Source organism: Tupaia chinensis, unplaced genomic scaffold, assembly GCF_000334495.1.
Source record: "Tupaia chinensis unplaced genomic scaffold, TupChi_1.0 Scaffold000496_1, whole genome shotgun sequence".
In the NCBI taxonomy this organism is placed as follows: domain Eukaryota; kingdom Metazoa; phylum Chordata; class Mammalia; order Scandentia; family Tupaiidae; genus Tupaia; species Tupaia belangeri.
Window position 1 is genome coordinate 56,538 of NW_006160008.1, and position 13,379 is coordinate 69,916.

The following is a 13,379-nucleotide window of genomic DNA, read 5'->3' on the forward strand; positions in this document are numbered from 1 at the left end:
CCCCGCCAGAGAATTGGACAAAGCAGGCTGGTGGCTCTCTGCTCCTCCGGCCAGCCAGAGCCAGGACTGGAGGGTGGGAAATCAAACTGGCTCCGGTGCGTGACTGGGCAGAGCTCATGGGACTGTGATGTGCAGGTTGGATTTAACCACCCCGAAGAGGAAACCACACTTAGGCTGGCCAAGCAGACCAAGTAAAGACCCCGCCTGCCAGGACACATCTGACAGCCGGCCCTGGGTCTGTGGCACTGCACCCCCAACGCCCTGCCCCTCCACCCAGCTGGCCCCTCTCCGAGCTGCGGCTCACCTGGATGTTCTGCTGCATCTTCTTCTTCTCCGCCTGCAGGTGCTGGCAGCGCTCCTCCTCCTCCTCCACCCTGGCCTCCAGATCATGGCAGATCTCCTCCAGCTCCTGCTTCTTGGCCGTCAAGCGGGCCCGCAGCTCCTCGGCCTCGGCACACAGCTCCGTTTCAGCCTGGAGCTGCTCCTGCAGCTGCAACTTCTCTGCCATAAGCTGGAAAGATCACACAGAAAATAAGCTCCTTGCAGGCTCCTTGATCCACTCCCAGATGGACACCAGGCTCCCAGCAGGAGGCGCATGCAGGAAGGGGTGACTTCCATCTACAGAGCACCTAAGCCCTGGGGCACTTCCCAAACCCGATGTCCTCCATCCTTCAGCACTATCCCGTGACACTGAGATCCATAGGAAACAGGCCCGGAGAGGCTGGGTGGTGAAACTGGGGCTTGAATCCAACACCCATGAACTTCCCATTCCATTGGGAATGCAGAGACCAGCCAACTGTTCCCTAGTGTCTGCACAAACATTTTAACCTGAAAATCTGCCTTGCCTACTGGCAGCATGGCAGCACAGACAGCAGCTGCTCCAGGAGGGCGGAGCCTGTGCAGACACCCACCTGAGACTGCAGGGTCTCCATCTCTGTGAGTCTGTTCTCTGCAGCCAGCTGCTTCTCTCGGACCTTCACCAGCTCTTCCTCCTTGGCCATCATCTCCTCCTCCTGCCGGCTCACCTGCAGCAACGGCTTGACCTAGAGAAGAAAGAGGTAGAGGCATGGAAGATGCCTGCCCCACCAACAGCCCCAGGTGTCTCCCCCACTTCTGGAAACACCAGCTCAGGAACGTGAGGACAAGACACAGGGTGGGAAGAGGTGCGAGCCTCCTGGTTATCAATTTGGTACCGCATGCCACAGGCCTCTACTCTTCAGAGACTTCGAGGTGTGCGTGAAGATGTTCACAACAGCACTGTTTACAACAACATAGAACAGGGAGTGACCACCATTATTTGCTGGAAAAGTAGTCAGAGGAATTATGACCCATCCACTAGGGAAGAGCATGCTGGCTTCTATAAGATGATGCTTATAAAGGAGTGTCAGATGGAAAGTACAAAACCTAAAACTGTTTGTCCAAGTCGAAGCTCAGCTATGTAAGAATGTGTACGGTGTGCAGAGCTGAGACTCACAGGACATTTTACGAAGAGCAGGAGAAAGTACTGAAACGTCTACTGTGGATGGTTCAAGTAAAGGGATTATGAGTGAATTAATTTTTTCTTTGTGCATTGTGTAGCTAACTTTTTGCAATCACCACAAATTATGTGTCATGAACAAAAGCAGCCCGGACAGCGTGAAGGGTAAAGGGTATTTTCGAGGCCGTGTGCACAGCTCTGAGTGGCCTCCAGGGCTTTCTGCACTATGGAGCTGAGGCATGCCTGGCCTTTACGTTTCAGGAGCTGCTCTTTGGGCCAGCCCAGCCCAATAGTGGCCGAGGCCATCCGTGGGTTGCACCCCTGCACTTCCTCTAGACCCACAGGGCAGGAACCTGCGGGGCACTGGGGAGGGAAGGGCCCCACTCCCCTGGGTTAGAAGCCTTGCAGGAGACGAGATGAGGTTGCTTGTGCCTAGGTGCTGCTGTGGAACAGAGCACCTGGCTGGAGAGGGACCCTTCCTGCACCCACCTTGGTGAAGAGCCTCCACCACTGCCAGTTCCGCAGCTTGAGGTAGGCGGCGCAGTTCCTCTGCAGGACCTTCATGGCTGTCAGCTGCTGCTGCCGCTTGGCAAACGCCCTACGGGGCAAGGGACCTGGTTAGCACTCAGGGCAGGGGGACAGCAGTCACAGCCTGCCTGTCTGACCTGACCCCACTGCGGCTTTTCTGGGGGAACTTACTCCTGCCTAGGGAGGGTCACTGAGGAAGAAATTTCGGGATGGCTGACCATGAGGCTGGGTCCTGCTTCTCCACTGAGGAGCTGTGTAGCCCATGAGTCACCCACGTAGTCAGCGACCAGAGCACTCACTGCCCTAAGGAGCTCACTCAGCGTGCCAAGGCCCTGCGTGAACCAGCCAGAGACCCACTGGCTCAGGGACTAATTGTGAGCCATGGGCACAAAGCCAACATGTTTGCAGGGCCACTTCTGCCTCGGCTTCCCACCCTCGCGCCACTCACTGTCTGAATTTGGTTTGGCGGGAGATGAAACAGTGGATGTCCCGCAAATATGGGTTTAAGGCGTCGGCAGGAGGCCTCTTGAATAAACGAGGGCTCACTCTGTTCCGACACCGTAAACTCGGCTCCACGTGCCAGAGCTCCGAGCTCATGGCCAAACATACAACCTAAATGGTTCTCGGGGGCTACCATGTAGCTGCCAACCCCACCTGCGTCAGGGGAGCCCTGAGCCCCTGTCCCCCCAAGAGCAGTCCCACAAGAGGTACTGAGAAGCAGGAGCTCTGGGGCCAGGCACACACTCTCTTCCCACTGGCCACGCTAACCCTCAATCACAGTTCTACTCCTTGGAGGCAGACAGCCAGCACGAGCCATGTGGGCCTCCCCGAGACGGGTATATGCCTGGCACTGGGGTACCCATCCACAGGAGAGCCTGGTGGGGTCTGGCATGCAAGGCAGGGGTATCTCCTGAACTCACTTCCTGGCCAGGTAGCCCCTACAGCAGGCCTGGAACCCGATGATGACGTCGGTGATCTTCAGGTCCCGCTCCTCCTCCAAGTGGGCCAGCACACCCGCCCGGAAGAAGACTTTGCTCTGGCCGATGCGGTACAGGTTGTTGTCCAGCTCCAAGGCTTTGATCTAGACAGAAGAGAGCAGGCCATTCACCGCAGGCCACTCTGGGGCTAGGCCGCTGCTCCTCTGCCCTGGGAGCCTCCCACCCGGGGCCACACAACCCGGGGGCTCCGGGACACTGAGCAGGGGACAGGCAGGTGCCAGCCCACGGCAGGGCAATGAGTGGGACTTGCAGAGAACATGACCCCTTGGAGTTTAAGGGGCCATGAAGGTCTCTTCCTCTTTCTGTCCTTGGCCTCTGCGCACTGGGTCCTGCTCCACACACACCCTGAGAGGCCGAGCACCACGAGTACTAAGATCATCACGACCCCAGATCGGGCGCAGGATGGAATACCGGTTAAGTGACCCTGAGCCTTGACCACTATGAGGCCACGGCCCCTCAACTGTACAATATGTACAATAGGAACACTGCTTTCTTAGAAAAAGAGGCTGCGGCCAGCAGGTGGCGTAGTGGTTACGCTGCTGGATTCCCACATGACCAGGTGGTTCAAGTCTGGGCCTGGGTGTGCACACATGCTTAAAATCCTGAGAGGAGAATGGAGGGAGAAGGGATTGCAGCGTGGCCATCTCCACTCAGGGGTTATTTCTCACATTCTCTGTCACTCCGGGGAGCACACATGCCCTATAACAAAAATCTCTTAAAAAAAAAAAACTCTCTTAAGAACAAAGAAGAGTTAACAAAGCACAGGGTCAAGTGTATAGTAGGGGCTGCAGACGTGTTAGCGTCGCTGTCACCAGGCAGCATGGCGCGGACTGCAGCAAGACTGTCCTGCTGGCCCACAGCAAGGGGACGTGAGCCTGTCTGCCCGCCCGCCTGGGAGAAGGGGGGACTGAGAGCAAACTCCAGATGGGGAGTGCCCTGGACACTGGGGGCCTGCAGTGCCCACGCACAGTCCTGGCCATCCTAGAAGAGGCCCTGGTAGGAGGATGGAAGACAGGGGGTGCGGCCGACGTGGGCATCTCCCCTCTCTGTGCCCTGGAGTGCTCGCTTGTCTTCCCTGCAGAGCCAGGGAGGGAAAGGGACCACATGTACCTGGAGGAGGGACACACGGCTCACCTGGCCAGCACCTGACCAAGGCTCTGTGGGGAAGGGGTGGCCCGGAGCCTGCTGGGCTCTCCCTTTCTCACCAGCTGCAAAGCACCTAGAGAGAAGGGATCTGCCTCCTCTCCCTCCTCCTTCCTACCCTCTTCCTATTACTGAATGCAGGGCTGCACAGAGCAGGAGCTGAATTTTTCCTCTTTTCCTCCCACCAGCTCCCATCCTGCTGGCTCACCATGCCCCGGGGGGTGGCCATGCTGCAGTCCCTTCTCCTCTATTCTCCTCTCGGAATTTGGGGCATGCATGTAGCCATGGCTGGTGTGATTTCTAAGCTGCTGGATCCAGGACTTAAAATAGGGTTGGCCACATGGGAATCCAGCATCTTACCCACCATGCCACCCACTGGAACCTCTCTGACTCTTTGGAAAAACATGTGGAATAAAACAAGATAAAAGGCAGGGCTGCTTGCTCTGGATGTGGCAAAAACAGGATGCCCCAAAGGGAGAAAAAAGGAGTATTTAGCCCCAGCTCGGCCACTGAGTCACTGTGGTGCCTGCATTTGCTCAGCGAGAACTGGGCGTGCACCACACGTCAAGCCCTGCACGGGCCCAGAGGAAGCATCTCGAAGCACAGACTCCAGCAGTTCTAAGCCAGCTAGGGTGCTCCAGGCCCACTCACCATGACAGCTGCCCTGCCCACTTCACGAGCATGAAGGTCAGAGGTGACGTGAGCAAGGACACAGGAGGAGGCTCCCATATGGAAGGTCCACCTCCTGGCAGAGCCGGCCAAGGCCGCAGCCCTGTCTCCCCCACCCTGCCCTGAACACCATCCCTGACTACTGAGGGCCGAGGGCTGCTCTCAGCACCAGCAGAAGCAGAATCGGAGCCTTGGAAGGCATGGCACAGCAAGGGCACTGGTCCACGGGGAGCTTGGTTGTCCAAGAGGACAGGCTTTGGCATGGGGCTGCTTACCAGTCAAGACTACCGACCCAGGGAGAGCTGGCACGGCAGCTCCACTCACCATGAGCACGCATGCCTGCTTCCCGTCCATGAAGCCCTTGGGGATGGAGTTGGGGGTCAGGATCTCATACCTGAGGAAGGGAAGAGAAGTCACTCTCCCCTGGCGTCAACACCATGTGGCCTACCATATATGTGAGAGAGGAAATGTGAGGGTGGACATTGACTTCTCCACAAACTCTGACGAAAGCAACATTTGGAAAATCCCACCCTGCCCTTTTTTTTCAGACTGAATGGCACGAGAAGGCTTGGTTTCCAATCCAGAAAGTGATGGGACCTGGCTGAGCTACGTCACGCCCTCCAGGGCGAGTGCTGGGCTGGGCTTACTAAGTGCTGAGCGCCCAGAACCCTCATCTGTCACCCCGGGACCAGGCTCGCATCCCCCCGGCCCCACTACGGCAAACTGCCGACAGACAGGGATGGCCTAAGAAATGAAGGGCTGGATCCTGGCAACTGACACTCCACGCGGTCATCAGAGAACCAGGAGAGGGCCGCCGACACCTCTGCCCACATGGCCAGCAGCTGCGGTGCTTCACGGCCACCACATTTACAAAGCTCCTGATAATCAAGGCTCTGGCCCCTGCTTCTCGACATCTCTCCGTTGCTCCTCTCACTAGCCAAGAGCCCTAGGCCCTCGCAGTCACGCGGAGCGAAAGCCACCACGGTGTTCACCACTTCAGTAACAGGACGGGGAACCCAGAAGGAACACGTGGAGGGCAAAAGCTCCCATGCCGAGGCCCTGGCGGGGGTAGCCCACCTCTGGGACTCACTCCCAGGCAGCCCATCCAGGAGGGCTCCAGGCGCTGCTCACCTCTGGCGGAACTCCTGGAAAACCACCCTGTTGGGGAAGCCCTGGCGGCAGATCCGGATGCCCTCGAGAACGCCGTTACAGCGCAGCTGGTCCAGCACGAGGTGGGGGTCCAACTTGCCGGCCTGGTGAGGACAAGATGCACAAGTGGCCTCCCTCTGTGCCTGGTAGCTGATGGAGAAGGGCAGCTGGCCCCCGTGCACCCCACAGGGCAAGGGCCTAGGGAGTCGAGGAGGCGCTCTGACAGCTCAGTCTTGACCCAGGTCGGGAGCGGCTACAAGGACACAGTATAACCAACAGGAAGGCGGCTACAACTGTCACACCCACCCACACCGGCCAGAACAATTAGAGGGACAAGCTGAAGCTCTGCATGGCGGGGAGAAAGACGGGCAGAACGCCCCACCAGGGCTGTGCCCTGCCGTGACACCCCACGAGCGGCCCACCTTCTTCTCATGGTTGGGGATGATGCAGCGGACAAAGTTGGGGTTGGTGTTCCTCAGTGTGGCCATCAGCTTGGCCAGCTGCTCCTTGTACAGCTGCCCCACGGTGCGGAACATGCCCTTCCGTGTCTTGAAGGCTCCAGGCAGCGCCGTCTCCGACATGCCGGCCACCTGGTCCAGGCCGATGATGCGGTCCACTGCGGAGACCACACGGAAACACGTGAGTGCCCAGCAACCCCGGTGGAGGGGAAGGAGAGAGACAGACAGACACCAGGACAGGAGAGGAGAGACAGAGGGAGCAGCAGGGCACTTTCTGCTTGGAGTCCGCAGAATGCTAAGTCCCCAGGGACCTGAGCAGGGAGCACGGGGTAGACCACCGAGCCGCTAGGTGTGGCTCTCAGGGGCAGCCCAACCGCCAAGGCTAACGTCACATTCATGGCCCTGATCTCCAGGGTCACCTGGAAGCTCCTATTCCCAAAAGGACGTGAGAGAACTAGTGATGTATGTTGGAGGAGAGGAAAGCCTGACGAGCCTGGCTGGGAGCGGGTGAGACCCTGGCTCACAGAGGCCTACTGCCCATGGTCCTAGCAGAAAAACATGGTAAACACCTTGAATTCTCGTTGACCTCTGTCTGAGAGCCTGGGCTAAGGGGCGGGGGCGGGAACTCTAGAGCTACTCTGCAGTCTACGGGCCGCCCCTCCTGGAACCACCCCGGCCAGAGCCCTCCACCAGGCGGGCTGAGGGACAAAGCTCCGGTCACACACTCCTCCATTCTGTCTCCTGGCTTGCAGTTTATGTCACCTGAACTGACCCTCGAGAAGGGGCCTCACTGCAATAAAACAAAGCAAATAAACCACAGGGGCTGGTGACCTGAGACCAGATTTGAAGCACAGGGGCTGGGGAACTGAGACCCGATTTGAAGCACAGGGGGGCTGGTGACCTGAGACCAGATTTGAAGCACAGGGGCTGGTGACCTGAGACCAGCTCTAAACAAGGGCTGATGTTAAATGTGAAGCCTTCCATCGCCGGACATTCACAGCTCCTGTGACAGAGCCCACGTCCTAGTCGCTGGGCAGGTCTCTATTATTTATTTGAAGACAGCAAAAAGGACACTTGTGGATGACAGAAGCCAGGAGTGAGAATCGAACCCATAAACCAGCCCGTTAAAATGGAAGGCACCTTTGATGCCGGGGCCCCACGGCAGGGCCTATCTTACTGGCTATAAGAGGTTTTCTAGGAGCAGTTGGCCAGAGGAAGGTGGGTGTGGCCCCACAATGCCTAGTCCTACATGAGAGTGTCCTGTCCCCAGGAGGGCCCAGCCCAGGCGAAAAAGGCCCTGGCTGAGGGACAACTGAACACACAACAAATACCGAATCTGCTGAGCGCACAGACACACACAGCAAACACAACCCCTGCACCTCATGCCAAAACACCTCGGCCATCCGAGCAGTGAGCCACCCCACACCCGGGGGTGCAGCTCAGAGGACACCGGCTTTGAAACTGTCCTTTTAAGATGTATAACATGAAGTTCCAAAGGAGCCAAACTTGCCCTAGGCTGGCTGGTTCCGCTGGGGGCCTGGAACGGGCCCAGGACCCAGATGCCCCGAGGTCGGCGCAGGTGCAGGGGAATAGCCAGGCAGGAAGAACTGGGCGCGGGTGGGGAGTGGAGAACTCAGCCACAGCGTTCTCGCACGGCTTGGGGACGCGCCACACACAAGACACCACGCCAAGGAGCCAGTCACCTGATTCTAGATGGAGAATAGGAAAGCGCTGATAGAAATAGGCTCTCTGAGTGCGCTGCATCTCTGCAACAGAGGGGTTAAAGCAAAACCCGGGCAGAGGAGAGGGAGAAACCGACAGAAACAGTGAGAAGAGATACTCCGAAGCAGCCAGCCTACCAAGGGGCAGGAGGAGAGAAACGCAGTGAGGTGCGGGGACCAGGAAGCTGGGCAGCAAGCGTGGGTCGGCGGTCATTCCCTGCGTCATGTGGACGGCACCACACCCCTCCAAGGCCGACGCCGCCTGGAGAGGAGCTCTGCCCGAGAGAAGAGGGTTACGGAGCACCCTCCAGGGCAGCCTCCCCCTGGTTCCAGGAGACCTCTCGTGGGAGCTACAAAGGACCAAAGCCACCCAGCTTGTAACAGGTGGAGCTGTGCGTCCCCTCTATGCAGCTTGGCCCACTGCAAAGGTGGGAAGGCAGCCGGCCACGGCCATGAGGGGTCAGGGGACAGGGCGGAGGGCAAAGGGCGTACCATCCTTCCAGAGCTCAGAGACAAACTTGTCGGAGGACTGGTGGAGCAGCGTGGCGATGTTGTCGTTCAGGGGGTCCATGTTCTTCATCAGCCACTCGTCAGCTTTGTAATCCACCTGGGGGAGCCAAAGGCCCTGGTCACAGACTGCCCTGGGGGAGGGAACACACACACCCCCCCCCGCCCCGCCTCTCAGAGGACAAGCTGACCTCATGTACGGGGCAGGCAGAAAAGATGCCAACCTCTGACCCCAGATTTCTGTCCCTGGGGTGACACTGATGGGCGATACACGCAATGGGGTGTCGGCAAGATGTTCTTTGAAGTATCATGACTGAGAGTGACAATGAAAAACAAAGCGACTACCCACCTACGGGGACTGGCTAGGAAAGTGACATGCAGATACACAACGGACAGCCCTCTTTGTTTTGGTGGGGGAGAGAGTTTTGCTATAAGGAGCATGAGCTTACCAGAGAGATGAAGAGACACAAAGTGAGTAATCACCCCCTAGGAGGATGGCCATACCACAATCCCTCCTCCTCCATTCTCCTCTCAGGATCTTGGGCACGCACGCACATGCACCCAGTGTGAGTTTAAGCCACTGGGTCCGGGACTTGAACCATGGTCAACTACATGAGAGTCCAGCGATGTAACCATTACACCATTTGCTGGTCCCTTGGACAGCCTGTTTTTAGCTTCTTTTAAAGGTAATATGGGGATTAGCAATCGGCATAATGGCTATGTCGCTGGACTCTCATGTAGTTGACCATGGTTCAAGTCCCGGACCCAGTGGCTTAAACTCACACTGGGTGCATGTGCGTGCGTGCCCAAGATCCTGAGAGGAGAATGGAGGAGAAGGGATTGTGGCGTGGCCCTCCCCCCGGGGGGTGATTTCTCGCGTTCTGTCTGTCTGTCTCTCCTTGTCACTCTGGCAAGCACACATGCTCTATGGCAAAAACTTCTCAAAAAAAAAAAAAAAATCAACACAATTCCGTTTGCACCACACAGGGCGCAGGACAAGACAGACAGGCATGGGCCGCCCAGACTCTAACGCCAACTGCACCCCAAGGTGCACTGTGTACAGGGCAGTCCCCACCGGCCATCTCGGTACCTACTCATAAGGAGGCGCGGATGCCGGTCTCCCTTCCCCTAGGGTCAGAGCACCCCTACCTCGGAGCAGGGCCCTGACATCCTCCCCCGGCACTGCCACCTGCCCTGGTAGCTGCTGCAGCACGCTTTCAGTCAGGCTCCCCTGACAGGCATGAATGAGGGTGTCCCTGCCTTTCCATGGCCACGGAAATGCCACAGGAAGACGGGGCCCGCAGGTGGTGTGGTGGTTAAGGGCACTGGACTCCCACATGGCCCACAGAGGTTGGAGCCCCGCCGGGTGGCCTGCTTTCTCACTTTACCTCTCTCTCGCTCGCTCTTGCTGTCATTCTTTCCCTCTCTGGTCAAATTTTAAAAAATAAATAAAGTTAAGTAAAAATAACTATTTAAAAAAATAACAACTAGCACAGTTTGAGGCCTTCAGTGAGCGTTGGTGTGGGCATTTCTCAAAGGTGGGACTGGCCATGAAGCTCAAGAAGTACCCGTGGCAATTGTGTGAACAGTTTAGATGGCTCTATCATTTCTTCAGGGGCAGTTCTAAGGAGCTGCTACAGCAGCTCTTAGGAAACAAACCACTAAGGGGCGGCTGGGCATCGTGGGCCACCTGCAGGGACACGGGCCAGAGCTGCAGGTGGCTCGGGCGCCAGCTGCGAGCTCACAGCCTCCTCGCCAATGGTGGCTGCCGAGGACACGCCCAGCCTGTCTAACTGCGTGCTCGGCTACAGGTCACCGTGAGAGCAGGTCACGCCACACACTGGCTCGGGCTAATAAGCAGGGACCTCCGAGCTAAGCCAGGTCTCAGCTCCGGGACTGAACAGGTGGGAGAGTGGCTGGGGGGGGGGGGGGGGGGGCGTCTACCACTCCGGGCTGTCAGTCCTGGCAGTAACGGCAGTGGCTCTCAAGGGGACAGCACCCCTGGCCTTCCGAAACAGGACATGTTGGCAATATCTGGAGACATTCTTGGGTGTCACAACAGGTGTGTGTGTGTGTGTGTGTGTGTGTGTGTGTGACTACTCGCTGCTGTGCAGCAGCCAGGGATAAAACTAAGCACCTCACCAGGCTCAGTGAGAGTAATCCTGCCCAGCACACCCACAGTGCCTGGGCTGAGGGGCGCTGTCCTGGAGCACTCACTGTGCCACATGCTGGGCCTCCACTGGGTCTGAGAAGGTTGTTTAATATGCCGTATATGGTGGGTGGTCACCCACATGTTCCACGGGAGATGATCAAGGCTCAGAGAGGTTAAGTAACTGCTCCAAAGTCACACAGCCTCTAAGAGGCAGAGTCCTAATTCAAGCTCTACGGCCCTGGCATTGGCCAAACTTGCTCACCACCTGGAAGACGGGCCTGACGAACACAAGACATCACAACCACGGGCCTGGACGGCATGGAGGAGGGTTGTGAGTTTCCAAAACCAGTGTGTGAAGGTGCTCTCCCCACCGTGGAAAGGCTGACTACCGACACCGCCGAGGTACCGATGAGGTACCAATAAGCAGCGTGCCTGGACCATGCCTCTCACCAGCCTTCTGCGGGGTTCCTAGACAGCAGTGTCTCTCCCCAGAAGCCTGCCACCCATCCTGGGGCACTCGCCTTGCCGGCATAGTGGATGATGCAGAAATCGGCTTTGTCCTTCAGCTGCTTCGGCTTCTGGAACTTGGGGTGGGTGCCCTGCTCCTGCACCACCTTCTCCACAAAGCTCTTGTCGGTGGCTTTCGGGAACCAGCACTCCTCGTCCAGCAGGGCCAGGATGCCAGGGGGGCCTGCCTAGAGATAGCACGGCATCAGCACAGGGGGGCTCGGCAGGGCCACACCCCACCGCACAAGGCACCCAGGCCTGGTCTGCAGATCTCCCAGAGCCCCCAGAAGGTGGCAGCACTGCAGACTTCAGAGTTCTACTTTAGAAGCTGTGGCTAGACCTTCACCTGAGATCCATCAGAGCGGCCCCCAGCCTCAGGGAATTTGCTAGTGAAAGGCCCAGTGGGTTTGATTTAAAGTGCAGAACCAGAGAGTCTGATTCCAAGGTGTACGGAGCCTGTCCCTGAGGCTGGCCACTAGAGCAAGGACCCTCACTGTGGGAGGCCCTGCCACTCTGTGTCTGCACAACTACACACAGACTCTGCCCACGGCCTCCTGGTTACTGCCACTGCGACCTCCCCTGGGCATACGCGTTCCAGCAGTTCAGGACTCGGGAAGAATGTGAGTTCAGTGCATTTGACTACAATCAACACAGAACCCCAAGACAGAAACAGCACGGGCTTCCTTACAGAGCACACCCCTCCAAACACCCAGGCACCCAAACCCCATCTGGAAAGAGCTTTAAATATGAACTGATTGGAGAGGGTGTGGGCTTTCAGGCTCAGCCATCCTTAAGTAGCTGAAACTATGGGGTAAAAGCTCCTTCCACGAGATCAGCAGATGGCGTAGTGGTTATGTCACTGGACTCCCATGCAGCTGATGGTGATTCAAGTCCCAGACTCGGCACCTTAAAACTCATGCTGGGCATGTGTGCATGTGTGCCCAAAGTCCCAAGAGGAGAATGGAAAAGAAAGGATTGCAGTGTGGCCATCCCACCTAGGGGGTGACCGCTGACCGCTCACTTTCTGTCTCTCTCTCTCTGGCAAGTACATGCACCCTATTACAAAAATCTCTCTACCAAAAAAACTCCCTCCATGTCAGTCCAACGCAGGGTTAGGCCAAGACTCGGTGCATGTACCTACGAGTGCACGCGGCACCTGAGGCCCGCACGTTTCCACACTGTCTGCAACAGATCTTACTACACACAAGCACGGCTGTTTCCTTAAAACAGAGAGGAGCTTGCTGAGCCTGCCCTCAGGTGCATGGGTGGTCTGGGGGTTTAGACAGAAGGCACAGGCCCCAGTAACACCCCACTGGCCAGCAGCTGAGTGAGGCCTGGCCCACAGCCACAGCCCAAAGTGTGTTCTCCGAGGGAGGCACCCAGGCCTCCCAGGCTCAGTCCTCTAGGCTGCCCCTCTACGACCAGCCTCGAACTGCAAGGAGGAGAGGACACCCTGGGGAAGGAGCTAGCAGCCAGGTCCCAGGTCAAGGCCAGTGTGGCCCTTACTGGCTTCTCAATGAGGTCGATGCAGGGCTGCAAGTCGAGACCGAAGTCGATGAAGTTCCACTCGATGCCCTCGCGCTGGTACTCCTCCTGCTCCAGGATGAACATGGTGTGGTTGAAGAGCTGCTGCAGCTTCTCGTTGGTGTAGTTGATGCAGAGCTGCTCGAAGGAGTTCAGCTGCGGGAGGGGAGGGAGGCCACATCAGACACGCCCACCTCCCATGGAGGCGGAGAGCCGAGGAGAGGGGCGTGTCCAGGATCAGCCTCTGTGGGCATTTATTGCTGCCAACACGGCTCTCCCTTCCCTCTGCCATGCCCAGGCAGGCCTTCTGGACTTTCTGACCCAGTGGAACGCTCTAGCCCATTGCAGAATAACATTTTAAAAAGCATAAAGCAGATTACAAAGGGAAGGCAGGATGTTGGAATATAATGACCAAAACGCCGTGCTTTCTAATTGAAGAGAACTAGCTGGGGGCTTGCTAACTTCCAAGACTTTGAAATACAGATGAGCAGGAAGGAAGGATCACATTTCTTCAACAACAGAAATGCAAGATGAAAAGATGTGATT

The 13,379-nt window shown here is 57.4% G+C and overlaps 1 protein-coding gene across 1 annotated transcript in view; it reads right to left on the reverse strand.

Moving 5' to 3' along the window:
* Positions 1-13,379, reverse strand: part of LOC102469772 (myosin-9) — a gene marked incomplete at its 3' end in the record, with an annotated part of 58,289 nt that overhangs the window by 9,693 nt on the left and 35,217 nt on the right. The window contains exons 13-22 of the mRNA XM_006156535.2: positions 12,816-12,989; positions 11,324-11,497; positions 8,636-8,750; positions 6,387-6,580; positions 5,947-6,068; positions 5,140-5,209; positions 2,926-3,086; positions 1,967-2,075; positions 912-1,043; positions 274-511 (exon numbers count right to left, since the gene is read on the reverse strand). Of these exons, the coding sequence (XP_006156597.1) occupies positions 274-511; positions 912-1,043; positions 1,967-2,075; positions 2,926-3,086; positions 5,140-5,209; positions 5,947-6,068; positions 6,387-6,580; positions 8,636-8,750; positions 11,324-11,497; positions 12,816-12,989 (1,489 nt within the window). The remainder of the gene's footprint in view (positions 1-273; positions 512-911; positions 1,044-1,966; positions 2,076-2,925; positions 3,087-5,139; positions 5,210-5,946; positions 6,069-6,386; positions 6,581-8,635; positions 8,751-11,323; positions 11,498-12,815; positions 12,990-13,379) is intronic.